The sequence below is a fragment of the Arvicola amphibius genome, chromosome 9, assembly GCF_903992535.2.
Source record: "Arvicola amphibius chromosome 9, mArvAmp1.2, whole genome shotgun sequence".
Taxonomy (NCBI): Eukaryota; Metazoa; Chordata; class Mammalia; order Rodentia; family Cricetidae; genus Arvicola; species Arvicola amphibius.
Window position 1 is genome coordinate 4856176 of NC_052055.2, and position 27238 is coordinate 4883413.

General features: G+C 46.6%; 1 protein-coding gene across 1 annotated transcript in view; it reads left to right on the forward strand.

The window, feature by feature from the left end:
* Positions 1-24286, forward strand: part of Baalc (BAALC binder of MAP3K1 and KLF4) — a 50052-nt gene extending 25766 nt beyond the window's left edge. Inside the window, exons 2-3 of the mRNA XM_038344278.1 lie at positions 12301-12467; positions 24176-24286. Coding sequence (XP_038200206.1) covers positions 12301-12467; positions 24176-24286 — 278 coding nt within the window. The remainder of the gene's footprint in view (positions 1-12300; positions 12468-24175) is intronic.
* Positions 24287-27238: the final 2952 nt, after the last annotated feature.

Sequence of the window (27238 nt, forward strand, 5' to 3'; positions counted from 1 at the left end):
AATTAAATACACCTATACATGTATATACATAAACATATGAACATATGTTGCCTTGATCATGGTGGCAATAGAAAAGTGACTAAGACTTTCGCAATAGAAAAGTGACTAAGGCAAATCAATATTTCCAGTAAAGAACTTTAGAATAATAATAAATGGAGCTCAAGGAGGAAAACAACGTGAAAATCCAGGAAGGAACACAAGAAAGTCACACAAGGGCCATATGCATCAGACCTTGGCTGAGTCTTTCTAGCCAGGGAGGCCTGCAGCATGTGGATACTCGGGCTTCAAGTATGGCCACCGTGGAATTGCTAACAACAGTCAGCTCCTTGTCAGCACAAAGGCTGGAGTAACTCTCCAGCCCACAACCTTTACTCCATGTCTTCCTGTTAACCTAAGCATAGAATGAGTGAAATTGGTCTGAGTTATAGAAGTCATCATGTGTGATCTAAGTTGCTGGGTACCGAGTTATTGCATCCGTGCATAAGTTGCTGAGTACCCAATTTTGTACAATCCCTGCAGGCAGAGTGGGAAAACATCCATCCTGTGAGCAGTAACAATTCCCTGTTGCTGCTGGAATAACCGACCACAAGCTTCTTATCTTCCAGGACTATAGGTCAGAAGCCTGACAGGATCTCATTGGGTGAACCACACACAACTGCAACCAATCATCGCATGGGTTTCCCTCTCCCTCATTTTTGCGGAGGCCTGCCCACTCCCCTACTTTCTTATGTGTCTCAGCACCAAGGGTGGCCTCTCCCTCATCTGTCACATGTGGGCTCATTGCAACCAAGCATGCCAAGATGAGCAGGGAGCAAAACTCATTTCAAAATCCAGATGCTTCTGCAACAAACATCAGCTCAATGTTTTATTTAATGTTTGATTTCCTGATGGTTAAGGAAGGTCCCCATCTACCCTCTAAACAACCTTGAGATGGCTCGACCTCCAGGTGATGAACTCGGTATAGCATCAACCTTCCTTCTAGTTTTAAAGGTCCTCATGGGTAATCCAGGATGTCGTTGATCCCCGTCGTCAGACGAGGTCTCAGTGGCAGGTCATCACTCTTCCCGTCATGCCATCAGAGCCGGAGTGAGACAGAGAAGAGCTCAGACATCGACTGAACTGATGCCAGTACTCAGTTATCTTGTTTCATCATGACAGTGGACCCCTAACTTACAGCTGCTGGCCACAGGATTCAGCCCTTGCACCCTCAAGCTTCCTCGTATGTAACCCCTTTCCATGGCTGCTACAGGCCTGGAGGGGTCACAGTGTTTGCTGTATGCAAGGGATCAAGGGGACAAGGCCAGTAGGAAGCCACCTTCTGGGTATGAAGCTCTTGCCTGGTTCATAGTTCCCTCTAGGGAACACTTGGCCCCTGAGTGGATGGCTAGAGGACACTACGGGCTCTTTTTAGAGAAGGCATGAAGTAAGGCATCCAAGAAAGCTATCCTCACTGCCACCACACCCTGCCTCTGGCAGTACTGATCCAAAATCTGACCTTCATGCTTTAACCACTGAGCTGCCTCCCCAGCCCAAAGTGTGCTCATTGCTTTTCATGTAGCCTCTGACCATGAGACCAGTGATACCCGAGGATGTTATAACTAAACTTGGAAAAGTCCATAAACTTGAAACAGAGACGAAACAGCCTGGCTCAAGATTGCCTGCTGCTGTTTCTTCAATCTCCTAGACATTAACTTACAGCCTCAGAAAGTAAATTCCAGAAATGGCTGTTTCAACCCAGTGTGTCTCTGGGGGACGGGGTAGTGTGTGAGCAGAGAGGCTCGTGCTGACAGAGAGCAAGGAGGTGTTGCTTGGGTAAATTGGGTCAAGAATCTCTGAGGAGGCTGCAAAGATTGTCTCCTGAAGAAGAGGCCTTGAGGCAGAGAGGAAACAATCGGGACCACAGCATAGTGGAGCTCGCAGGCAAGAAGGGAGGACAGTGGGAAGTTTTTTAAGTTTTAAAATGGTCATTATTTGTTTATGTGCCTGTGTGTGAGCATGGGTGTGTGTGTGTGCCACTGCACACAAGTAGAGGTCAGAGGTCAGAGGACAACTCGCAGGAGTCCATTCTCTACTTCTATCTTAAAGGTCCTGGGGATGGAACTCTTCCCAAGTGACTGGGTTCTGTCAAATTGACAGCTGAACCTAACCCTGACATCTTGGTTCCATTATGACACGCCAACAAAACTTCTGTTTCAAAATGGAATCGGCACGAAAGGTAAGGTCAGCTCACAGGAGTAGCTTCAGACTTTGTGCCTGACAATGTCCTAATGCCTGCACTGGATAAACAAACGCCCCTCACGAGTAGCAAAGCCAACTGCTTCTACTTCCAGAACCTCCTGGAACTTGTCAAGATGGGGGAGCTTGAATTTGTCAAGACAGGGGAGCTTGAATTTGATTTGTGTGGAGAGAAACATCTGCTTAAACTTATATTCTGAACAATCTCACAAAAGCTGAAATGACAGGGAGTAGGAAATAAGAGTATATTGCCATAGTTCAGAAACAGAAAATCAAGCCAGCTGTGGGGTTTAATTGATCCTGCCATCTTCATGACTGCCACAGAGGAGAGTTGCATGTGTGACCATGACCAGGAATGACGTGGTGGCTGGTCGTCCTGAGCCCATTCACACCTTTCCCTTCAGAGGGTGGTTGCAGATGTTATCCTAATCAATAGCATTTTGAGTTTTCTCCATTTTCTTTCCAAATACTGTATTGCATTCAGGGGAGGATTTTTTGTTTTGTTTGTTTATGTATATTTTCTGTTTGTTTCAGACAGGGTCTTCCTATGTAGTCCTGACTAGCCTGGGACTTTTTATGTAAACCAGGCTGGCCTCAAACTCAGAGGGATCCACCTGCCTCTGCCACCTGAGTTCAGGGAACTTTTTAACAAAAAGCTCTGAGTCAGCCTTCTGAGAGAGATTTCCAATGTATCGAGTCCAGGGTTGGAAGATAAGATCTTAGAAATACCTTCCAATAGCCAGGAAAAATCACAAAGAGGAAGGCAGCCATTTAGGATCTCTGCTTCCAAACTGGCATCTGGGTCAACATTCATGCTTCTTAACCAGGGACATATGGCCACCAAGAGTTGGCTTCTGTGTTTCCTTGGCTGGTCCTGTGTGTTTATGATTTCTCTATGATGCCTCTCTCCAGCACCTCTGAAGTCCTCCCACCCCCATGCACCCTACTTTGCTTTGGACCCTCTTCCCTGATCCTTAGGACAGAGTGTGGCACCCCAGAGAGGCTCAAAACACTATGATCTGCTTCCCATGTAGACTTTTCTCTGGTCCTGTTCATTTTTCTTCAGCATGACAAAGATCCAGGAGCTAGCCAGGCCTCCAATTATCTGTCCTACAGAAGCTGTGAGCTCTATTTTCATCCCTGCCGCATGAGTCACGTTGCGGCCGTCTGCTCACCAGGAGTGCTTGGACCCTGACAGAACATCAGTCCGCTGCCAACTGGGTCTCTCACTTCTTGTTTCCAACCTTTAACCTCCTGGTTGCCTTGGTCCCTCGGGGCCCCTTGAGCTCCTGGTCTATGTGCCTTTGGAGGTGGCCACCCTGACCAGACGAGAGGTAAAGTTGTTAACTTGGCAAAGCTGACTGTAGATGACATCTTCTTGTCCCTACCTATTTCTCCCACCTACTCCGTGTAGGAAAGGATCTGAAATCAGACATTTGTAGGTTGTCGTTGTGCCTGGAGGTGGGGCGGTATGAGATTAATCCTGACTGTGTGCCAGCTTGCCTACTCTCTTTCCTTTGATCACCTGCCTTTGATGTAGATATCATGATTCTCACTTCATATCTGAGGAAATTGAAGCTTAGCGATGTTAAGTAGTAGGGGCAATGACTAAGACAGTAGATAGGACAAGATGTCTTTGGGGCTGCACAGACCTGGGTTTGGAGTCTTCACTGGCTGACTATCTTTACTGGGCTGTTCTGGGCCTCTGGGTTCTGGTTTATTGCCACTGCAGAGTTTGACACTGGGGTGACCAAAGACATGGTAGATGTGATTGTCTCCGAAAGGCCCTCAGCTTGCAAGAGTGCGGTGCTGGGATGGGCTCCAAGGCAGAGCCTGCTCCGCTATAGCACTTGCCTTCCAGTGAGTACTCAGCCGAGCGAGTCCAGCACCAATGGCACTCACTGAGTGATCAGAAATCTAAGTCACAGACTCACACATTCCAGGGGTCCTTAATAGAACAAAACAGACTTAGAGGTGTAGGCAGGGAACTCAACCCCTGCTCTGACCCCCAAGATAAATATTATAAAGGTGTATGTCTATGTTTCATGTACATGTGTGGAGGGCTATGGGTGCCAGCGGTCAGAACAGCGTGTTTTTTTTTTTTTTTCAAACGCTCTCCACCTTAGGTTTTGAGACAGGATCTCTTACTGAACTTGAAGCTTAAACTGAATTGAACAGCTGTGGGTGCCACAGCCCGGCAGTTTCAGAGGCCGGACGTCCACCTGGGAGTCCCAGAGGCTGGACATCTCATCCACTGATTTTAGGGAGGTTGAACATTGGAGAATAGAAAAATACAGCAATTTATTAATTATCATATATTCTTTATGCCCTATTTATGCCCATTACATTTGATTGCAATTTTTATAGTATATCTGATTAAATATAATAACTAAAAATACAACATTTCTGGCTGGATGTAAAGTTATTACTGAAAAAATGCGGAATACATTATTAATCTGTTTTTAAAATCATCTTTTATTTCATAATGTAACTGGAAAAATGTAGAACTATTACAATGACCCCTTTAACAATTCTGTGGTTCTGGTCCCATTTGTTATCCAATACATACATACATACATACATACATACATACATACTACATACATACATACACAATACATACATATACACACATACACACATACATACACACATACATACATACATATACACACATACACACATACATACATACACATACATACACATATACATATACACATACATACATAATTATCAGCTTGCTGGATATCCTCCTGGTCCATTTTCTGTGGACCATACGAATAAACCCACAATGGCATAGGCTATAACCGACTTTCCCAACATGAAACCTGCTGCTCATGCACCCCTCTGCTCCACCCGCTTCTCCATCCTCACGACGTGCCTGACTTCTAACTCTATCAGTCCACTTCATACTTCAGAATTGTTGTGTAAAAGTCAGGCAATGGCGCACGCCGTTAACCCCATCACCCAGGAAAGTAGAGGCAGGTGGATCTCTGTGAGTTCGAGACCAGCCTGGTTTAGAGTGAGTTCCAAGACAGCAAGGGCTGCACAGAAAAAACCCTGTCTCAAAAAACCAATAAATAAACAAATAACCAGGCAACCAATTCATCCAGGAATCATCAAGCCGTGGCTATGTTGACGGCATTTACTCTAGGCGCATAAAGAATGTCCTCAGCAGGACTCTTCCATGGCAAGAGGCCTTCTATCTGCTGATCTGCAGTGGTGAGCTCATGAAGCTTGGCTAGACTGCGCTACCAGGAGTGTGCTAGGGAGCCCGCGCCGCACGCCCTTCCGCAGTGAGGATGGCGGGCTCCCTAACTTTTGCCACTCTGTTGATAACAATATGCTGGTGTTTTGTTTTGTTTATCTAAATTCAGAAGTTTATTTTTCAGTCATTGTTAGAGGAGCCCTAAATTCCCACTAAATTAGCGCGTGACAAAGTATTGAGGCAGGTGTTTCATGCACCCCAGTGGAGCATGCTCTGAGATGCACGGTAGACACCTAACACACATACTAGAGGCTTCAGTCCTTTGCGTGTTTTTACAGCTTCAAAACTTAGAACAACTTAATGGATCAAAGCTTTTTCATTTTTGTTTCCTTAAATATATATGTCTAGATCCAATAAAGAAAAATCATGTAATTTTTTAATAACTGTCTCAGAGAACAATCTGCTAGCAACTTTAGAATCTAGTTGCATTAAGTATAGAAAATGCCAAGGGATAAATCACAACCAGGAAATCAATTACCACTTTCTTAAAAGTCCACTACTAGTAAAACCGCTAAACCAAGGGATAAGAGAAAATAGTGTGTCTTAGTCTGTCTCAGCTGCTATGACAAAGTAACCTACACCAGGTAGTCTAGAAACAGAAATGTATTACTCAAGGTCTGGAGGGTGAGAATCCCCAGATCAAGGCACCAGCAGTTTTGTTATCTGGTGAAGATTTAGTTTCTGCTTCAAAGAGGGTGCCCTTTGGTACTTCCCCACGTGACCAAAGGGGGACGGCAAGTCCTTCCAACTGTTCTATAAAAGCTTTTCATCCATGAGGGTAGAGCTCGCATGATAATTTCTTCCTGAAGGTCCCACCTGTCTTACTATTGCACTGGGCATTAACTTTCAGCGTATAATTTATGGGGGACACCAACATTCCTCATAGCAGAATATAAAACTACATCGAAAGACTCAGAAAGACTCTAAAGAGAAAAGTCAGGAGACTTTGGTGGTTCCAGACACCTTGAGATCAGTCAAAAGGGTCACCTACAGGGCATTTTAAACTCCTTCGCTGACTAGATCTATTAACTTTGTGGTAAGAGGAGAGGCCATGAACAGGATACCTTGTCTGAAACTGTACAGAAGTAGAACAAGATTAAGAGATAAAATAACACCACCACCCCCAGCCCAGCAGAAACCAAAGAAAGCTACCAACTTCTCATGATGGAAAGTGTCACCCTGGCACTTGCTGTCACCCTAAGGATGCTGCTTCATGGGTTCTCAGGATTGTGCAGCTAAACAATTCCCTGGGTGATGGAATGTAGCCTAAAGTGAGCTTCACAGAAGAGGAAAAGATATGCGGGTGCTCATCCCTTCTTTTCAGACATCATTACATCAGCATGCTTTCAGATCATCCACCACTCCCTCCTACAAAGATGCACCCTATGCTACCCAGCTCCCTGAGTCTTCTCTGGGATGGAGTTTAGGGGCTGTAGAGGTGGCACGTTTTGGAGAGTACTGGTTAATCTTGCAGAGGACCTGCTTCGGCTCCCAGCACCCATGTGTAACTCCAGATCCAGGAAATATGGTGCCCCCTTTGACCTTCCAGGTCACCAGACACATGCTTTTCATGGAGATATATCAGACAAAACATCAATATGCATACAATAAAAATAAATAATAACACCCCCCCCCCACCAGACAGAATTTCCCTGTGTAGCCCTGACTGTCCTGGAACTCACTTTTAGAGCGCTAGTCTCAAACTCAGAGATCTGCCTGCCTCTGCCTACTGAGCACTGGGATTAAAAGTGTACACTACCACCATCCAGCACTAAACAAATCTTTAAAAATATATTTATAATGAATTCTCAACCTTACCCCTAACTTTGAAATATAATTGTATTTGGAGACAGAGCCTTTAAAAGATAATCCGAGTGGGCTTGAGTCTAATGTGACAGCTGTCTTGATATAAAGGACAAGTTAGGAAACACCCTGTGAAGACACAGGGAGATGGTGTCCATCTATATGCACAGGAGAGAGGCCTCAGGGGAAATCGAACTATTTATTTATTTACTTACTTAGACAGGGTCTTGCTATATAGACAAGGCCCATCTGGAACTCACCATGGGCCTGCTTCAGCTGAGATTACAGGCAGGCGTCATACTCGGTTTGAAACCAGCCTTTTCACACCTTCCCCTTGGACTACTGCGAGAAAAAAAAAACCCATCGGTGTGGTTTGTTGTGTTGTTTCTAGCAGAGCAGCCCACAGTCCATGCATTTTAAATGTTTAGGAGAACTATTCAAAGGAGCGAAGAAGGAAGGAGAGGGGCAGAGAAGTGTTTGGAGCAACCTGGAGGGAGGATGGATGCCAGTGCTCACAGTAACTCACCAGCAGCTATGCACCTTAGAAGCAGCAAGCGCATGACGTCAGAGGGAGCTGAACTTGTATTATAGCCTAGGTCAGAACAGCCAGAAGTAACTATGGAGACCTGGTGAGGACAGCCTCAGATTTGCTCTATGGAATTCTTGGAGGAGAGATGAATAGGGAGCCGCCACTGAAGGGTCAGAGAGAGCCAAGAAAGTAGGCGGAGAGAAGACATAGGTTCCAGGGAGAGCACAGGAAAAGTAAAGCTAGCTAGAGCTGAGGTTCTCTGTCCCTTAGGGCTGCTACTCCCCTCCGCAGCCTGTGTGTGGCCTGCTGGGTGTCCTGACTGGGGGAAGAATTCAGACCTCACCTCCACAGCACTGGCAGACAGTTGCTGTGGCTGCTGCCCCCAGGTCCAGCCAGTTCAGAAGCTAGGCTCTCTCCCCAGCTGCTGCTGTGCTAGTCTCTTCTCTTCAGTCACTAAAACAGTCTGAAACGTGTTGCTCATGGGTTTTTTTCCCCCTTTTAATACCTGCTCTCTTTAACTATAATCTGGTTGTATAGCCACCTGCACCACCAATTTTAGAACATTTTCATTACCTGGGGGAAAAAATACCATACCTATTAGGAGTCATTTTTCATCTCCTCCAATACCCACGTCCTTGGCAATCAAGCTACTTTCCCGTCTCTAGAATTGCCCGTTTCTGAATACTGAATATTTTATAAGGTATAATCATAAGCTACCTTTTGTAATTGTCTTCTCAGTCAGCATAATGTTTCAAGCTCAGCTGGTGTATAGCATACATCAGTAATTTATCATCTGTATTACCAAATAATATCCATCCACCCACCAGCTGGTGGGATGTTTGGTTTATTTCTCCTTTTTAGTTACTAGGAGTGGAGAGTCTTCCCTCTTCACCCAAGCAAAACTAGAGAATGCCTCTCAGGACATATGCTCAGAGATTCGCTTCCATAACGATTCTAAGCCCCACCACCAAATTGGCAACCGAGATTAACCTTTACAAATGTTCATGTGAACGCTTCTGTGTGGCTATGTTCATGTCTCTTAGGTGTGTACATAGAAGTGGTGCTGCTGGACCACAGAGGCTGTGTCTTCCTTTCTGAAAGCCTGGCACGGGGAAGCAGCCAGAACCCTGCCCGGCACAGAAGCGGTGTAGGGGCTTCCCAGTTCTCCACGGCGGTGACTCTGCTTAGTCTCCGGCTTTTGTTTTCTTAAATCATAAGTGGTAACTTCTTACAGCTTGGGATATTCTTGGCCGTTTGCAGGTGTTCTTTGTGCGGACATCCACTCAGATCTTTTGCTCATATGTTAGTTGAATCGCTTGTCTTTTTCATTATTGGACCACGAGAGCGGGGGTATAGTTTTTGAAAGTTCTCTCCCATCCTCTGGATTACCTTCATGTCCATGGCCACCTATGCATTTGATCATGTCCAATTATGGATTCATCATTTCGATTTGTGCTTTTGGGTCATTTCCCCAGGAACTGTTGCCTAACCTAATATCTTGAATATTTGCCAGATATATATATATATATATATATATATATATATATATTTTTTTTTTTTTGGTTTTTCGAGACAGGGTTTCTCTGCAGCTTTTTTAGAGCCTGTCCTGGAACTAGCTCTTGTAGACCAGGCTGGCCTCGAACTCACAGAGATCCACCTGCCTCTTCCTCCCGAGTGCTGGGATTAAAGGCGTGCGCCACCACCGCCCGGCTTGCCAGTTATATTTTAAAGAAATATTTAACGGTTTTAGCCTTTACTTTTACATCTTTGGTTCCTTGTAATTTATCTTTTGTGTTGGTTGTGAGGTAGGGAATTCCCCCACTCTTCTGCGCATGAGTCTCTAACATATCTGTTGAGAAATTGTTTCCTTTTTGAATGATTTTGGCATCCTTGTCCAAAATCAATTGCCCATGAATGCAAGGGTTACTGAATAGTTTGTTGGGATATCTAATAATACCTATGCCAAAGGTCACATAACATATTATATGACATGTGCAATCTGCATTTATTCATCAGACTAAAGAAATGGCGGACAGACACCATCCTATTCTAGTTCATTTTGAAAATTAGAAGACAGACTCTCAGTAAGTGGTTGAGTAGTAATAACTTAATTTATACCTCAATTCAGATGAAATTACCATGGGCATGTGTTCTGGATCGGAGCCTAGACAGGACTCGATGAGCCAGGGATCCGTCTGATGTGACATCAGAGACTCTTCCCAAATACAGCGCCAAGGTCTTACACTTTGAGTTCTGTATTGAGGGAAAACACTTGCAGGCCTCTCTTCATGACTTTGGGCAGACTTTCTAATCACCTTGACCGGGAGGAGCCAGGTGCTGGGGTTAGGGAGCAAGCTCGTTCTCTGTGCGGCTGCCAGCTGCTATTTTAAACCCCTCTCTCTATTCTGCCCTCCTACGTGGCGTCATTTCTAAACCAGAAGCTTCAGCAGGAAGCCGCTGGTTATAGTATATCAAGCATCAGCACATCCATTTCCTACCTTTTGGCAAAGTCGGTAATTTGGTTTGTCTTTTGGACGAGATAGAAATTGTGTGGAGGATGTTAAAAAAACGAGGCACTCTTTGGGCACACAAATTTTAAGGAGCTAACAAATTTATCTTACTTTATTATACTGTTTACTGTGAAAAAATAAAGGTTTTTGCCTATAACCCTGAAGACCAAGAAGAGTATTAATGTGTAAGATATAGACAGGCAGGCAGTCAGGTCTGTTCATAGCTACACCTACAGTCATAATATAATAAAGCTTTTAAGTCTCTGAAACCCTCTGCCTCAGAGTCTAGGGGGACTTTCAGAAATTCACGTTTCCAAGGCTCTCCTGAATCAGAAGTCTGGGCAGCAGATGTTAGGATCTGTGTTTGAAGACACCCCTGGAGGGTATCCTACACCCCGAGATCGAGAACTGCCGACTTGGTAGCTTCCCAAGGGGGGGTGCACTTGCTTGCATCCCAAGTGTCAGAAAAGCACAGATTTGGAGTTAAACTTTAATTTCCGCTCCAGGCTGGAGTCGGCAGACAGTGGTACCATGGTAGGTGCACAGATGGGGCCTGGTGCCTAGCACCATACAGGGACCACCTTTACTAGGTGAGAATAAAGGATTCCTGGTTCGCAGGGCACTGTGAGGTTTAAATGGGACAATGCACACAAAGGCTCTAACAATGTCGGACACAGACATTGTTATTTATTTATGCGTATATTATTTATGGCATGGCACCAGCTGTCTCTTCCCCAGGCCCCTCTCATTAGCCTTGTTGGTTACATTCTTGACTTATGAGTCACACAATCAGCTAGGTGCTTCGTGCTTGACCTGTGGAGGAGCCTGATAGGTGAGCTGAGAAATTCTGATGACCAGCTGAAACAGGGTCAGCCAGGCTACTGACCACTGCCAGGTGCAGTCTTTTCAGGACAACCAGCAAAGAACCCAGTGGTCCTATTGTGAGGATTTAACTTGTATTTCTTAGTTCTAAAATGTGCCAAAATTGGTAAGTACAGAACACCACAAAAAGCAATATCTTCCCCTTCATTATCCAGAAGTATACCCTATGCAAACAAACCCTGCTGGTTGCTCTCAGCTGCAGCAGGTATCTCTGCATGGTGCAGCCAGATGGTGTGCAGGCCCCGCTGGGCTCCCAAGGACCCTGGCTTGGACTCAGTGGCTGCCATCTTGAAATTCTTAGTTATTCTCTCTTTGAACTTGAGTCTTACCAGTGAAATTCAATGCCCGAGTGCAGCACCCTACTGTGAGCCAAGCCCCAGTGGCCATCTAGTCTAGGCTGGTGGAGGAGAGCAGACGCCCTCACGGGCTGCTCCCTCACCCCATAACTCCTGCAGCATCTGGCTGGCTTCTCCAGCTCTTGGCAGGTCCCCTCTGTGCTTCGCAGGCCTTTTTCGCTTACAAATAAGGTACCTTTTATGCTCTGTGAATTCCCCCCTTGTCCTTCTCTTGCTTTTCAGTGAGGCTGTTTACTTAAAGTTCTATGTTTCTTGGCATTTGTCATGGGATACACTTGCTCAGTTCTACTGGTGGAGATGGGGGGAGGGGAGGAACCCAGTGTAACCTTCAAGTGAGCGACCTTAGTTCTAGGAATTTATCCCAAGAGAAAACTAAGTAAAATTATTAATCAAAAGGAGTATTATTCCAGTAACATTATTGCTAGGAAGTTAGCGGGGATTGATTAAATGATGGCTTTTCCATACAGCCAGCAGCTGTGTTAAAAATAACATGGCTGAATGGGCAAGGGTGAGGAAAAGTTGTCATCAATGTGTTAATGAAAAAATGTCAAGCAACAAAATTACTTTAAAAATCTCATTTTTATATAAAAAGACACACATTTACATGGTAGTTTCTGGGAGGCGTTTGGGCTGCCCTCTTTTCCGCCATCTTGGGATTGTTTAGAATGCCTGCCATTTGCAGCCTCTGGTGCCATCCTCTCCTTGCCTTCCCAGGTGTGCTGGAAGATGGACCGTCCTCCAACGGCGTACTCCGATCTGCCGTCCCAGGGGGAATAGCCAACCCAGAGAAGAAGATGACCTGTGGGACACAGTGTCCCAACTCCCAGAGCCTCAGCTCAGGCCCCCTGACTCAGAAACAGAATGGCCTTTGGACCACAGAGGTAGGGTCGCGGCCCCAGAACCAAGTGGGGACTGGAGAATGGGTGGAGTTTACTTTAAGTCAGGACTGCCGGCCTCGGGGATGGAAATTCTCCACCCCTCCCTCACTTAAATCCTCTCCCCGTGGGCTATTGGGTTTTTGTTAACTTGCAGAAATGTGTCCTCAAATGAATCAAGTAATGAAGCCTGTGGTAAGAAGCAAACTTGGCGTTTTACCTCACACCCTCCAACCAGTTGGTCAGTGCAAGGGTCCCTGAGGGAGATTCTTGTAAAATATCATAACATCGTTACCTTTAAACCCTTGCTGTTGGCAAGGCAGCAGGCTGTGGTCCCTGGAGCTGGCTGTCATCTCTGATCCTTTTCTCCCTGGAGCTCTTGGTTGGATGCCCTCCTCCTGCTGTGCCTGGCTCCTCCATGGAGGGGTCGCAGCCTAGGACAAAAGTTCTGAGGAGACTGGGCTCTGTGCCCTCTCTTCTTCCTCCTACCCAGCTCCCCCTCCCATTTTCTCATGGTCCCTGAAGTCCCCCACTTACTGTCTGCTTCAGAACGTAGGGCTCCACCTTCCCCTGAGGGCACAGCTTCCCACCCAGTGATGGAATTCTTGCTCTCATCGGTTGCTTTAGAGGCTTTGATCAGCAAACTGGTTGCAAACTCATCTCTGAAGCTCACTGACTGGGTAGACTTGCAGGAATCAATCTCTCAGACCCTCAGGTTCCTTAAACATGTAACAGAAATGAAATAATACCCCAAGGAACAGAAGACAGGTCTGCTCTTGTAAATTGAGATATGCGTAACAGTGGCAAGGAGGCCAAGTAGGATAGCTTGACACTCAACACAAGGACCTCATTAATGCTATCGGAGCCCTGCTGCTAACTGGGGAGGTAGTTGACAGCATCCTCCCAGGGCCTGGCATTGGCCTGTGCATGAGCTGACCTCTAGGGTATATCATTGATATATCCCAAGGCAGCCTGGGCTCCGTGCTTACCAGGTTGGTGAGAGTTCTAGTGAAGGTCCGGCATGTGTTCCCTATCCTCCTCCCCATACTTGGGACTCCACTCTTACAGCCAGAATGTGCTCTGGTACAGAGGTGGCAGATTGACCTGGCAAGTGGCCTGAGCCCTGTGCTTGTTTTCCCGTGTATTGGATGGCACGGATAGTACTACATATGTGATGGAGATGGGCATGATCCCTTTCCACTGAACAAGGTGGAGCAAAGCATCAGAACACCTGGGGTGGGACTGTAGCCCCGGTGGCAGAGTCTTCCCTAGCGGTATGAAACCTTGGGCTCAATCCCCAGCACTGGGAAGTCAGAGTACCCAGAAGATGCAGCTAGGAAGGTCAAAAGTTCAAAGTTATCCTGAGCTACGTTTTCACAGCGGCGAGAAACCAACATGCAATGTTGAATATCACAATTCTAATTTCAACTTTGAATCTCTTCCTGAGTGAGCAGCATGCAGTACAACCTTCTTTCATGATGCTGGCCAGCAACAGCGAAGAGGGTAACAGCTTCCAGTTGGCCTGGAAATCACCAGGGTCCCAGCTGAGAGCCTGCAGTGAGCTGTGTCTTTAAGCTGGAGTGTTTGGAATGTTAGGAATGCTACATACGTTTCTCAACTTGTATTGGGTTTACTGGTATGTAACTTGCCACGATGTTGGAATTTTACTGCACTTCCCCTGTGCACCGTCACCTGGGTGATGGGTCTTCTCCAGCAGCCGCCTTTGAAGAAGCATGCAGCCTCAAGCACACACCTCCTGCAGTTTTCTGGTTCAGATTTACCAGAAAAACGTGTGGATGAAAGACGAACCTTGCTAGGCCTCGAGAGTGTCCTCATTAGTTCCTATGAGCACTCTCAGGTTCCCTTTGAGTGCTGTTCAGATGCCAGGCACTGTTTGAGTGCCAAGAATCCAGGAGTGGGAAAAAGAGAGGCACTGTTTTCCCTCCAAGTGCCAGCTGCCATCAGCGTGAGAGTCAGATCAGAAGATAAATGACATTGTCGCAGACTTGACTGTGTTCGGAGAGACCTGGGAAGTCACCACTGCGGGTAGTGACTTCTCTGTTAGCACCTATGCCCCCCACGGGCTCAAATTCGCTTCTGAAGGGCGATGGGACTTGATGAACAGTATCAATGATGGCGAGCAACAGTCCTTTATGTTTGGACAAACAAACCTTGTATCTTTTTCTTCAGTTCCTTCTGGTCCTTGCTTTCTGGCCAGCAATCAATAGGTGTTAACTGGAAGAACAATTGCACCAATAATGGTCTTTTACAAGTTGGAGCTGACTGCCTCAGTAGGGAGCTCTTTGTATGCCCTGCTTCCCTTGATTGTTTGGGGCCATATTGACCCCACAACATTTAAGACGTCATTGGTCATTGGCTTGTTCTCCTTCACTCAGCTCCCCATCCTGTGCTCCACAAACAACACAAGCGGCGCCTCTGTTGCTCTCTGTTAGGTAAGGGAGTCAAAGAACTCCGGGCTCTCCAAGCACACCCTCTGCACCTCGATATGCCATTTTCTTCGGGCTCACAGCTCATCTCATCCCTTAAAAGTCAAACAGACAAAACTCAAGGCCAGCTCAGCAAGTAAGGGTGCTTCCTACCAAGCCTGAGTTTGATACCAGGAACCTGTGTGGTAGAAAGAGAGAACCGATCCCTGAACCTTATTCTCTGATCTCCACAAGTACTCTAAGGCAAATGCGTGCACATGCAAACACACAGACACACAGACATACACACACAGACACAGACACACAGACACACACACACAGACACACAGACATACACACACACACACACACACACACACACACACACACACACAGAACTCTCCACTGGGGCTGGAGAGGTGGCTCAGCAGTCAAGAACACTTGTTATACTTGCAGGGGACTGAGATTCAGTTCCCAGCACTCACATGGTGGCTTCACCACTGTGGGAGGTACAGAGGGTCTTGTGCCCAGAGATAAACACTAGGAGAACCAGTAATGTAAAACATGCAGGGTTGTCTCTTCAAAGGGAGAGATGTATCATCTGTTTCCTGACCAGAAGGTTGGGAGTGGACACGGTTGATGGCCCGGCAACCTTTGCCCTGTCTGCGTGGCCAAGACCACCCTGGATCCCCCCTAGACCCTTATCTTGAGTTTGTTTTCTCAGCCGATCTATAGAACCCATGTTTACACATGATGTCACATGCTCTTTACAGAGAGTTTCAGTGTAGTCATGTTCTAGGTTTTATGGGGCACTCAGGATTGAGTTAATATCACTAGGAAACTCACCCGATTGTGCTGTGCTTAAACATGTCCAAAACAAACTACGTGGGATCAGGCTCTCGAAGTTTGAACAACTCTGGCTTCTCAGTTATGTTGAATAGAACTGCCTTCTTGATTGGTTAGGGTGTTTACAGAGCATGCCCACTTGCTCCCATGCACGCCCACTCCCCGCACCCACCCTCGCCCCTCCAACCATGTGTAACTCCAGTCCCAGGGAATCTGACGCCCTCTTCTGACCTCACAGGGACATAAATACACAGAGGGAAAAATTTAAGCAAAACAAAACCAAACCCGTCAGATATTAGTCAGAGGTAGAAATGCCACTTGAATGCAGCTCTCAGCAGGGAGACTCGGCATGTGGCTGGCTGCCCACGAGACTTTCATGTCTCCAAAGCACCAAAGCTTTATTGTTCTTGGCAAAGTGACCAGACACTAATGGAATCACCCATTGTCTGGATTAATTCTCGGCTAAGGGACTTGCTACAGAAGTTTCCACCCCCAGAGTCTGGCCAACAATGCCTGGCGATGTGTGGCCTCCTATAGGAAGAAGGGGTGAAGCCCCACAGAGCTCAAAGAAAAGGGTCAACTTGGGGTTTCTCTCAGACTATGGTAAAGTGAGGCACATTGTGGAAGACTTTGGGGAGAGTCTCTCTTAGGAAAACAGAAGCAGGAGGCTACATGGAGAGAGGGAACAGATGGAACCCCGGGGGCGGGGGGGACCAGAGGGAAGGCTGTCCCTAGGGCACTTGGGAGCTCTGAGCAGCCCACGCCTGGGAAAAAAGAAGGGATCTATTATAGCCCTATGAGAAGTTTCTGTAGCCATTTGGCCTGCAGCAAAACCAGTTCATTTAGAAGGTGCTCGGGCCACAGCCCTCCTTATTCATTATATTCTCCCTTTGACATTCCAGTCCTCCTCAGGTTTAATGCACCTGCTAGGTGCTCATAACCACATGCTGGTTGAGTGAGACTGAGATACCAGCTCTGCTCTGACATCACTGTGTCATGGCATCTCTGTGACCATCCTGGAGATCATCTCCCCTGAGGCTCATAGGGGAAAAGCAAGGCATCCTTGTGACCCTTGGCGAAGCCCAGTAGGTTAAGTCAAAGGAGGTCTGCTGCTGCTGTGGAAGGCTAGCAGCTGGCCTCTCGTGGAGTTGGAGCATCCCCTGATTAACCCCGGGTTAATGTTCTAAAACCCATGGGCTTTGGGGACTAGCGGTTCCTTAGTGTCTGCCATCCTTTAGCTGAGATCTGACAGACATCTAAAGCCTCGCAGTGCAGCCTGCAGGATCCTGCTCTTTAATCCTCTGAGAAGACCAGGATGGGGGGAGGGAGTGAACTAACACACCTGGCCTACTATGTGCCAGACGCTATATATGTCATTGCTTTTTATTTGTTTGTTTGTTTGGTTTGATTTGGTTTTCTCGAGATGGGGGTTCCTTGTATAACATCCCCAGCTGTCCTGGAACTCGCTCTGTAGACCAGGCTGGCCTTGAACTCACAGAGATCCACCTGCCTCTGCCATCCAAGTGCTGGGATTAAAGGGGTGCACGACCACTGGCTGGGCTATATGGCATTGTTTTTAAGTCCCATGACTTCTGAAAGCTAACGTGTCCTTCCTGACCTGGGAAAACAGAGGCCCATCCAGCAGGACGCAGCAAGCTGTGCTATGGCCTCCCAAGCCCAGGCCTTTTCCTTCATTACCTAAATCACAGTGTTGGAGGAGTCAGTGCGAGCTTGATCGGAGTTCATCAGGATGTGGCACCTGGAGCCACCATCTTTCTTTTGGATTATCACCTACAGGCCACTGTCCTCGGCAAACCGCATTAGCCCTAATGCCTTCAGATACCTTGATGTGCGAGCAAGCACACTGTTCCAAAGGAGATAGAAGGGGCAATCAATGATTTACATAACTGAAAGCCAGCGGGGAAGTTCTAGGGCTTTTAGGCAGGACCGACAGGTTCTGTGCCTGGGAGCTCTCTCCTGCTTTCTGTACCCCTTCCCCCTTCACTCTGGTTTTGGAGACAAAATCTTATGCAACCTAAAATGGCCTAGACTCCAGTAAGCAGCTGAGTATATCTTTGAACTCCTGGTCCTCCAGCCCGCACCTTCCCAGGTGCTAGGATTAAAGGCGTGTGTCACTGTACCTCTCCTTTGCTTTCTGAAAGTCTATTTGCGCGTGCCTGGCCCACCATGGGATTGGCACGGAGCTAGATCCCACAGTGTTAGTCCGAGCTAAGCCAAGAACATCTCTATTTCCATTTGGGTGGAACCGAGAAGAAGCTGAGCAAATCTTGCTGCCATCTTGAGTCCAGGTGGAGCCTCCAACCTGTCCTTCCCCACCACAGGGGATGAGCCAGATTAGGGACTTCTGAACCCCAAGAGAGACAAGTCCATCTGGGTTGGAGGCTGCCAAGAGTCACCGCAGTCTATCTGGCTACCCCAGAGAATGACAGCCAGCAAATGACTCTTAATTAAAGAGGCGGTGTCAAGGGGACTCAAAGCTGTGACTCACAGGGTTCCAGACCTACAGAAATGAAAATGAGACAAGAATAAAATAAGCTGTCAGGATGGGTGAGAAACAGGAGGTGGCCCATTAGTGAGAGTCACTGAGCTCACAAAGCGAGGATATTAGAAGTGAAGGACAGGCTGCATTAACAGGTAGATGTAAAAGGAGAAGGTGCCAAGTAGGTTTCTCTCCTATCAAACAGAAGTGTGAGGTTTTTTTTTAAACCAGTAATTACAACACAGACACTTATTTTTCCTTGTTAAAAGAGAGGTGGGAAAGGCTTGGCTGGCTGAAACCACATCAGAGGGAGTAAATCTATTCCTACAAAGTGATCCTAAGAGACAAAGGGGTTTAACTGTTCTGTATATATCTGTAGCCTTATCAAAGAAGAGAAAATGGAAAATACCTGACATTATAGTTTCCTCATTTCCTCTCACTTAGGCTTAGAATTTGTAACAATCACTTTTCTCATGGCTGCTGCAAAATATCTGACAAAAGCAAGTGAGAGAAGGAAGGGCTAATTTGGGCTCGGAGTTTGAAGAGACTGTGTTAGCTCACAGTTTGAGGGAGACGATCACCATGGTGGAAGCCCCAGGTGACTGGTCATACCCTGTCCACGGTCTGGAGTTGGGGAACAGAACTAGGGCTGAGCTCTAAAATCTCAAGTCCTCCCCCCAGTAAGACACCTCCTCTCAGGAGACGGCTCCTCCTAAAAGTTCAAGAACATTCCAAAACAGCACCAACAGCAGGGGACCAAACCTTGGAGCTGATGGGAGACATTTCACATTCAAGGCAGAATCTAAAGCTTCCAAGTTGTAACTAGACTGCAGTAGTTACCAACCTGATGTCCTCAGGGGAATGAAAGGTTTGGCACTTTCCCCGGGCTGATGTCTCAGCCTCCAAATATTCTTTAAAATATTGCAAGAAATGTCCTTTTCTGGGCTGGTGAGGTGGTTTCAGAGGGTAAAGGCACTTGCTCTCCAGCCTCATCTGACTTTCCATGTCCAGGGCCCACATGGCGGAAGGAGAGTCCCAACTTCCTCAAGTGTCCACACATGCACTGTATCATGGGTTCCCACCCTTAACCACACACAAATGAACAAACGAACGAATCAAAAAATAGTGTAAGTCAGAAGTGTGTGTGTGAGAGAGAGTGGTCAATTCCAACTGGCTTGCTAAGTTTAATTCAGTAATTATTTGAGAATGGGTTTCTCTATAGCTGGGAACTTGCTCCATGCCTTATTGGCACCAAACCCCAGCATGTCCATTATCCACCGGCCAGTCTCTTTCAGGATGACTTTTGCCACTTAGTAGCTGCTGCAATGGTCCTGGGTTTCCGCAGAGCAGATAAGGTAACAGTTGGTGTCTTCACCATACTTTTTCAAGAGACATTAATGACAATGGCTACCACTGGAGTGACTGGGCTGCTAGGGCCTGAGGAGTTTTCCAGACCACAAGCCTTTTAATTTTAAAATGAGTCATTCACGGGCAAACTGGAAGTTGATCTGCTTATTGTAAGCAACACATTTAAGGTTCTTAAATGTCTGGAAAGCAGACATCGTGTCCTTGTTCCTCGGGTGAATTACTGAGATGCAAGTTAATGCATGGATCGTGTGACCCCAGGTGGTGGCAAGGCCTGTGCTAAGGCCCAGGTGGGGAGGTCTGTGTTCTGTGTTCTGTGTGCACATTCTACAGACAGTGGCCTGTGTTCTTTGTGCACATTCTACAGACAGTGGCCTGTGTTCTGTGTGCACATTCTATAGACTGATGGTGTGTGTTCTGTGTGCACATTCTACAGACAGTGGCCTGTGTTCTGTGTGCACATTCTATGGACTGATGGTGTGTGTTCTGTGTGCACATTCTACAGACAGTGGCCTGTGTTCTGTGTGCACATTCTATAGACTGATGGTGTGTGTTCTGTGTGTTCATTCTATAGACTGTGGTCTATGTTCTTTGTGCACATTCTACAGACTGTGGCGTGTGTTCTGCATGTGCATTCTACAGACTGAGGCATGTGTTCTGTGTGTACATTCTACAGATTGTGGCGTGTGTTCTGTGTGTCCATTCTATAGACTGCGGTCTGTGTTCTGTGTGCACATTCTATAGACCGTGGCATGTGTTCTGTGTGTGCATTTTACAGACCGTGGCATGTGTTCTGTGTGTGCATTTTACAGACTGTGGCATGTGTTCTGTGTGTCCGTTCTTCTACAGACTGATGCTATACATATTTAAGAAGCTTCCTCACTATATTGAGAATTCAGTCATATGGACTCCATAGCTGCTCTGAGAAAAACCATTTTGTAGTCTTCAGCTCTTTATTCCAACTTAGAAATTATGAATCATCCTAATCCTTAATTTTTGCTCAGAGTATTAAAACTTAAAAATAGACTGGAACAGGGGCCAGGGGATAGCTTAGTGGCTAAGATACTTGCTGTGCAAATGTGAGGACCCAGGATCAGATCCCCAGCACCCACATAAAAGTTTGGTGTGGCAGCCTGCACTTGTAACTTCAGGGCTTGGGGCAAGGGACAAACAGAGACAAGTGAACTCTCGGGGCTTGCTAGCCAAACTGCTGAAATAGTGAGCCCTCGCTTTCGGAGAAAGAAACTGTCTTTAAAAAGCACTAAGATGGAAACCAATGACCTCTGGGCCCTACCAGTAGGCTCACATGCGTGCACACATGCACACACACACACACACACACACACACACACACACACACACACACACAAATAAATGACTGCAATAGAACAGGGCTTTCACTTTCTGTGAATAATTCATAATCAACCTTTGTGAATTATTCTCAACAAGGCTCTCTTGCCTCCCACCAATCAGAGAGAAATGTTTCTGTCAGTCTGGCTCATTTCAAATACAGCCTCTGTCTCGTATTCCCTGGTGACTTTTAAAGCTTCTATGTAACAATGACCTGTGAAAGTCAGACAGATGATACCTCGCCATCACCGGGCCTTTCTTTGGGACACTCTCATTGTTTTGTTTCCTACACAAGGCCATGTGTGGTTGGCAGGTGTGTTCAAGGAGAAGTTCAACGTGAGGTGGAGGATGGAGCAACTTCTTAAGAAGAATGCTTTGAGAATGGATAGATACATATATAGATAATGATGGATAGACAGACATAGACAGATAGATAGATAGATAGATAGATAGATAGATAGGTGGATAGATAGATGATAGGTATTTAGGTAGGTAGGTAGATAATAGAACATAATAGGTAGACAGATAGATAATAAATATAGATAGATGATTGATAGGTACATAAATGATAGATAGATAGATAGATAGATAGATAGATAGATAGATAGATAGATAGATGATAGATGATAACCAGACATCTAATTTAAAGTTCAAGAGACCGACCGAGTTCTATGCTTCTGGGAAAAAAAATAAGCCCATAAAAATCTTTGCTAGTTATGGTCTTAGTTCAGGCTTGAAAGACAAACATAAGGCAGAACTCTAAGTTGTATCCAATACTGGCTGTTAAAGCAAGGGTGCATCAATGGGGCAGTATGCTCACCCATCCGTCATATACCCACCCACCCATCCATCCACCATCCATATATCTACCCTTCCATCCATCTACCCACCCATTCATCCGTCTACCATCCCTCTAGCCACCCATCCAACCACCATCCATCTACCTACCCATTCATCTACCCACCTACCCATCCATCTACCCAGCCACCACCCATCCACCATCCATCCATTCATCCACCACCCCACCCACTCACCCATCCACCATCCTTCTATCTATCCATCCACCCACCCATCCATCTATCCACCCACCCATCCACTTATCAAATCATCCACCATCCATGCATCCATGCATCCAGCCAGCCAGCCAGCCAGCCAGCCAAAGTTAAACTTGGGTGCTTGCTCTGTCTCAGTACTGTGCTAGGCACTGGGGATATTACAATAGAGATAATGAAATTTGGTCTTTTAAAATTGGTAGGTAAGATTAAAGATGAAAGAACCGAAGCTGTCTTAAACACTGGAGTTACCAAAACAATTATTTTAAGTCTGGCTCCCTAGAAGCAGAGCCCAAGATTATAATTGTTCCTCACGAAACTGGTTGATGCATACAAGAAGCAGGTCAGGTTAGAGTTTCAGGTCCAGCAAGCACGTGAGTTCTGTTGAGCAGATGTAGTACAATCAAATCTCGCTTTGATTCTGTTAGGAGCTGTTGAGTATAGGTGCCACTGTATTTGTTACCCTGTGAAGCAAGAGGGCTAGAATTCTGTATCCCCGGGAGTAAGGTGTAACCTCTCTGGCACCTCTAGAGTATTGGTACCAATCAGGTGAGGATAACGTTTTGTAAAAACCAAACCAAACCAAAAAGGTGATGATTCATTAGCATCCAGGACTCAGCAACTGGGAGCTGTATGCATCTTCTGAAAAGGGTCCAGAGGAAGACATCAGCAGTATCACAAGCACATGTGTTTCATGCTACCTACGAGAACCTTAGCTATCATTTACAAATAGAACTCAATAGGAAGGTGTGTTTGTTCTGGTGCTGCAAGAATCTGCCGTTTCTGGGATGTACTTCAGCTGACATGGATGGCTTGTGTCGAGGACCCATGTGGTATGGAAAACCGTGTGGGGAGACTCTCAGGTTGTTACGCCGATCCTGCAGGGTCTGAGACAGTGTCAGGAAGCAGATGCGACCTGTCACCGTTCGGGATATTCACCAGGAAGTGCCAATAGGATGTGGTGGGGAAGGGAGAGCTGGAAACAGAAGCAGGCGGAGGGACGCTGACTGTTGTTGGGGGCTCTGGGGATGAATGGCTTGCCAGAGCTGGACTGGCTTGGGCTGTGATGATCTGGTGTTTGTATCTCTTTCCTCCGACACTGAACAGCCTCTAGAAGGGTATTAGATGAGGTGGCTCTCTGAAGCTGAGGTCACCCCTGCCTAGGGGCTCTGTGCTGGCTGTTTCCCTGTCCCCTAGCTGTTGCTGGCCAGGAGATCCTCCCTGGAATGGAAGTCAGTGACATACAACTTGTAGGGTCATTTTGCACTCACTGCCATTTTCTAGGATTTGCTCCCAATTAAACTTGCTTTCATTTTGTGAGAAGTGTGGGGGGATGGGAACATGTGAAAAAAACCTACAGTTTAGTTAATGCTTTTGTATCTAAGGTTAATTCTGGACTTTCATCAGAGGTCTGTCTTTACCTAAAACTAGACAATTCTGTTTTGTGATTTTTCTGTATTTAATAACAGGCTCTCTTCCAGATGTTATACATGTGTTACCTTATTTAATGCTTGCAAAAATCATACGAGGTGGATAATATTCCCCCCACTTCACAGATCAGGAAGTCCCAAACTGGTGAAGTTAGAAATGTCTGCCCCATGGAATTACATAGGTTGTGGGTTTGTTTGTTTGTTTGTTTGTTTGTTTGAGACAAGGTTTCTCTGTAGCTTTTGGAGCCTGTCCTGGAACTAGCTCTTGTAGACCAGGCTGGCCTCAAACTCACAGAGATCTGCCTGCCTCTACCTCCCAAGTGCCGGGATTAAAGGCGTGCGCCACCACCGCCTGGCCATAGCCTGTGTTTGAACCGAATCTGACTCCAGATCTCAAAAACCTTAACCAAGACCAACTGTGAAAATGTTCTTACTACCTGTTAATCCCAGGAAATTTATTCATTCACCCGTGTTCATGGGCATATCTTATCCTGTGCTCGCTTGAGTCAACAGAGAAACCTCTGAGAATAACCATGTATCAAGGCATCGCATGTTACCCCCATTCATGTGTGCAATGTGTGTGCTTTTATGGAGCACTGAAAACCTCTGAAGAGGGCCTTACATGTATGAGTCTTTGTAGGTCAGTCCCCTGCCTGTCTGCGTCATCTCAAGAAGTTAACACAAATGGGATGAACTCTGGATATTTGACAGGAACTGAATTCACTCTTTTCTACTTTTTTCACAGGCTAAAAGGGATGCCAAGAGAATGTCTGCAAAAGAAGTCACTATTAACGTTACAGAGAATATCCGACAGATGGACAGAAGTAAAAGAATCCCAAAGAACTGCATCGACTAGCAATGCCTGGATGTAGGAGCAGATGAACTGCATCGATTAGTAGTGCCTGGATGTAGGAGCAGATGAACTCTTTGTGGAGCCCAGTCAAAGAATCTTGAGGAAGTGTCGCTTGCTAAACATGGCTTCCTCTGCATATCTGTAGCGGTGGCTTGACCAGGCAACACACAGCCACCTGTGCTGTGAGGACCTTCTCAGCTTCCTGTTTATCACATGCAAAAAAAAAAAAAAAAAAAAAAAAAAAGGATGGAAAAGTTCCAAAATATGTTCTGAAATTGTCAAAATGTGGTTTCTTTTTTCCCCTTTGCAGCTTCTGTAGCCTGGTTAGCCATGGTAGCCATGGTGAAATTTATGGGTCTGTGAGTGACGCAGACACACAGGAGTAATGGATTTCCTGGGGTGGTCTTCAACAGGCCCCTTCTTTCCTCCTTTGTAAGAACAGCTCTCACAAAACTTACTGTTTTCACCGCGGAGCTGGCCCTCATCCAACTCTAACCCAGAAACAGAAAACCCGAAAACACAGAAAAGCTCAGTTCGAGATAGATCGATCCCAGCGGCACGCGTCGATGCCACCGGGGCCCGCAGAGTGTCTGTGAGAGGTGTCTGGGACGGTCACACTGGCTCATCGTCTCCCTGGAAAGGCCTTCCAGGCTGGCGTCTGACACTGGCCTCCAAACCAGAATATTACAATGTCTGTGGCCATCTCATCCAACCTGCCGGCCCTCTGGGACCTAGCTACGTGTGGCTTTTCCTCATAGCTCTCCGGTCCCCTTTTATTCTCATGACCTCCAGTGAGGTCACGCACAATTGTAATCCCAGACTAGATACCGCTCATGGGAGGGAAGTGACCTAGGAAGACACGGTGGCTCACGTGATGCCCCTGTGGCCTTTCTGCACACAGCCCCAAGGCCTAAGGTTTCTGCAAAATAATTAGTTTTGGAAGCCAGAACCTGGTTGACGTATATTCATGTTGACATAAGAAAACAGGCAGCCAAGTGACATGATGCTTGGAGAGGAATATTTAGTCTCGCATTTTGAAATACGTCTTCCTGCAAAGGATAACATAGCATGAGTCTGAGAGGCCTGTTAGTGTGCTTGGGCTTAGGCAAGGTGTAGTCCGAGTTGCATCAAACTGTACCAACAAACTGCACATTAGCAGCCGTAGCAGCCTGATGACGTGTTTATACCGTGCAGGCCAAGAGAAGTAGCCTCAGCAGACTAATATGTGAGTGTCCACTCCTTTCTTCGGTATTATTTCTCCAACCCAGGTGGAACAGTAGATTGCATCTTAGTGAGCATTAAACATTCACTGCCAACCTTGTGCCAGCTATGGTAACAGATGTGGGAGGATTTGGAGTCTGGGCAGTCACGACACCACCTTCTGACTCTGTGGGTGAGCCTGATACTCAAGAGATTGAACGGGCCCTATGGCCCAGGGCCAATTACTGCAGTGGAGTCCCAGCTTTAGGTTAAAGGTAACTCTGTCAATCACAGGTGTAGGTGTTTTCCTGCCTTTGCCGTATACCCCAGTTTCCCCAAACCTCTCTCATCTTGACTCCTTGTCAAAGGGCTTTTAGGGAACTTCATGTTCTGACAATTTAACTAATAAAACAAAAGCAAGCTCCGTGACTCCAGTGTCCTTGTGGCACTGCTCGGCAGGCATCCTGCTGCCAGGTTGGCAGCGGTGCGGTCCTGCCAGCTCAAGGGCTTGCTCTCCAGGGCATGCGCACTGTTTTGACACGCTGCTTCCCCAGCTGATGGGCTGTCAGCCGCGGGCTGAGGCCAGCTTCTCCTCTCGACTCTGTGTTTGCCTCGGTTCACTGATGCACGCTGTTTGGAATTTACCATCTGCAAAAGTTGCCTCTGCATATATAGCATCCTCGCTTCAGAGAAGAAGGGCCGGAGGGAGGGCCGATGATCTGGCCATGGCGTTGAGATTTCCATCTGGCAATTTTAAAGACAGGAACTGATTCTTACTATCCTATTGGATAACATTTTCCATTTTGAAGTTTGTGTCAATAAAGTCATTAATTTCAAACATATGTGGGTTGTTATGGACTTTTTACTGGAACTTTAAGTCTGTATGCGCAGCTGTGTAGGATTTTTCTTTTAAGCAAAGGTGTTTTACAGAAGTGATTCCTGTGCGTCCTTCAAACAGCCTCGTGCATTGGGGGAAAGGTGAATGCAATCATCTCGAGCTTACACCTGCAGAGGTATTTATAGGCATTGGTGGGCTGGGATGCCAGACAGGAAAGCCAACCACAAGATCAGTGCTTCCCTATCCATGCATGGTGCCTGTCTCAGAATGTCCAGCATAGCTGAAAGACTCAGTCATTTAGAGGGGGAGCTGTCATGTACCCCGAAACTGAGCCATACCCAAGCTTATGAGAATATGGGATGTTTGGAGAGGGCCAAAATTAGAAAGCTGGGACTAGCCTGATCTCACCACAGCCTTCTGGACAGGGTGAGCCTGACCTGGCTTGAGAAGGCACTCTGCATTAAGGTCAGAAAGCAAATTGATAGTTCAGGGAAGACAGAAACTGTACTCCTTGTAATAACCGTCTAATGCATACACATAATATATTATGTATAATAAAGAATAGGAGGTGAGGGCCCTAGGTTGCTGCCAACACCCTGAACTCATGGGGTGTGGCATTGGCAGACTACTCCTCCAGCTGCCCATCTCCACAGTGCTACGGGCACCCAGTCCTAAGTGTGCTGTGGTGGAGACCTACTAAGTGCCATTTGTGGCCACTCCCAATGTCACGGAAATACCTCCCCTCCGTATCTGCTCCTAAGGAGGGGCTCTGCTGCAGGCATCTGGTAAAGGGCTGTACAAATGCTGGAATCCCATGGACATGCTCCAGCAGGCACTCCTCACCGGGAGCACCATGCACATTCTCTCCTCAGCTAACAGGATGCCCGTTTAGAGTAAAGATGACCCTTGTGAGTCTC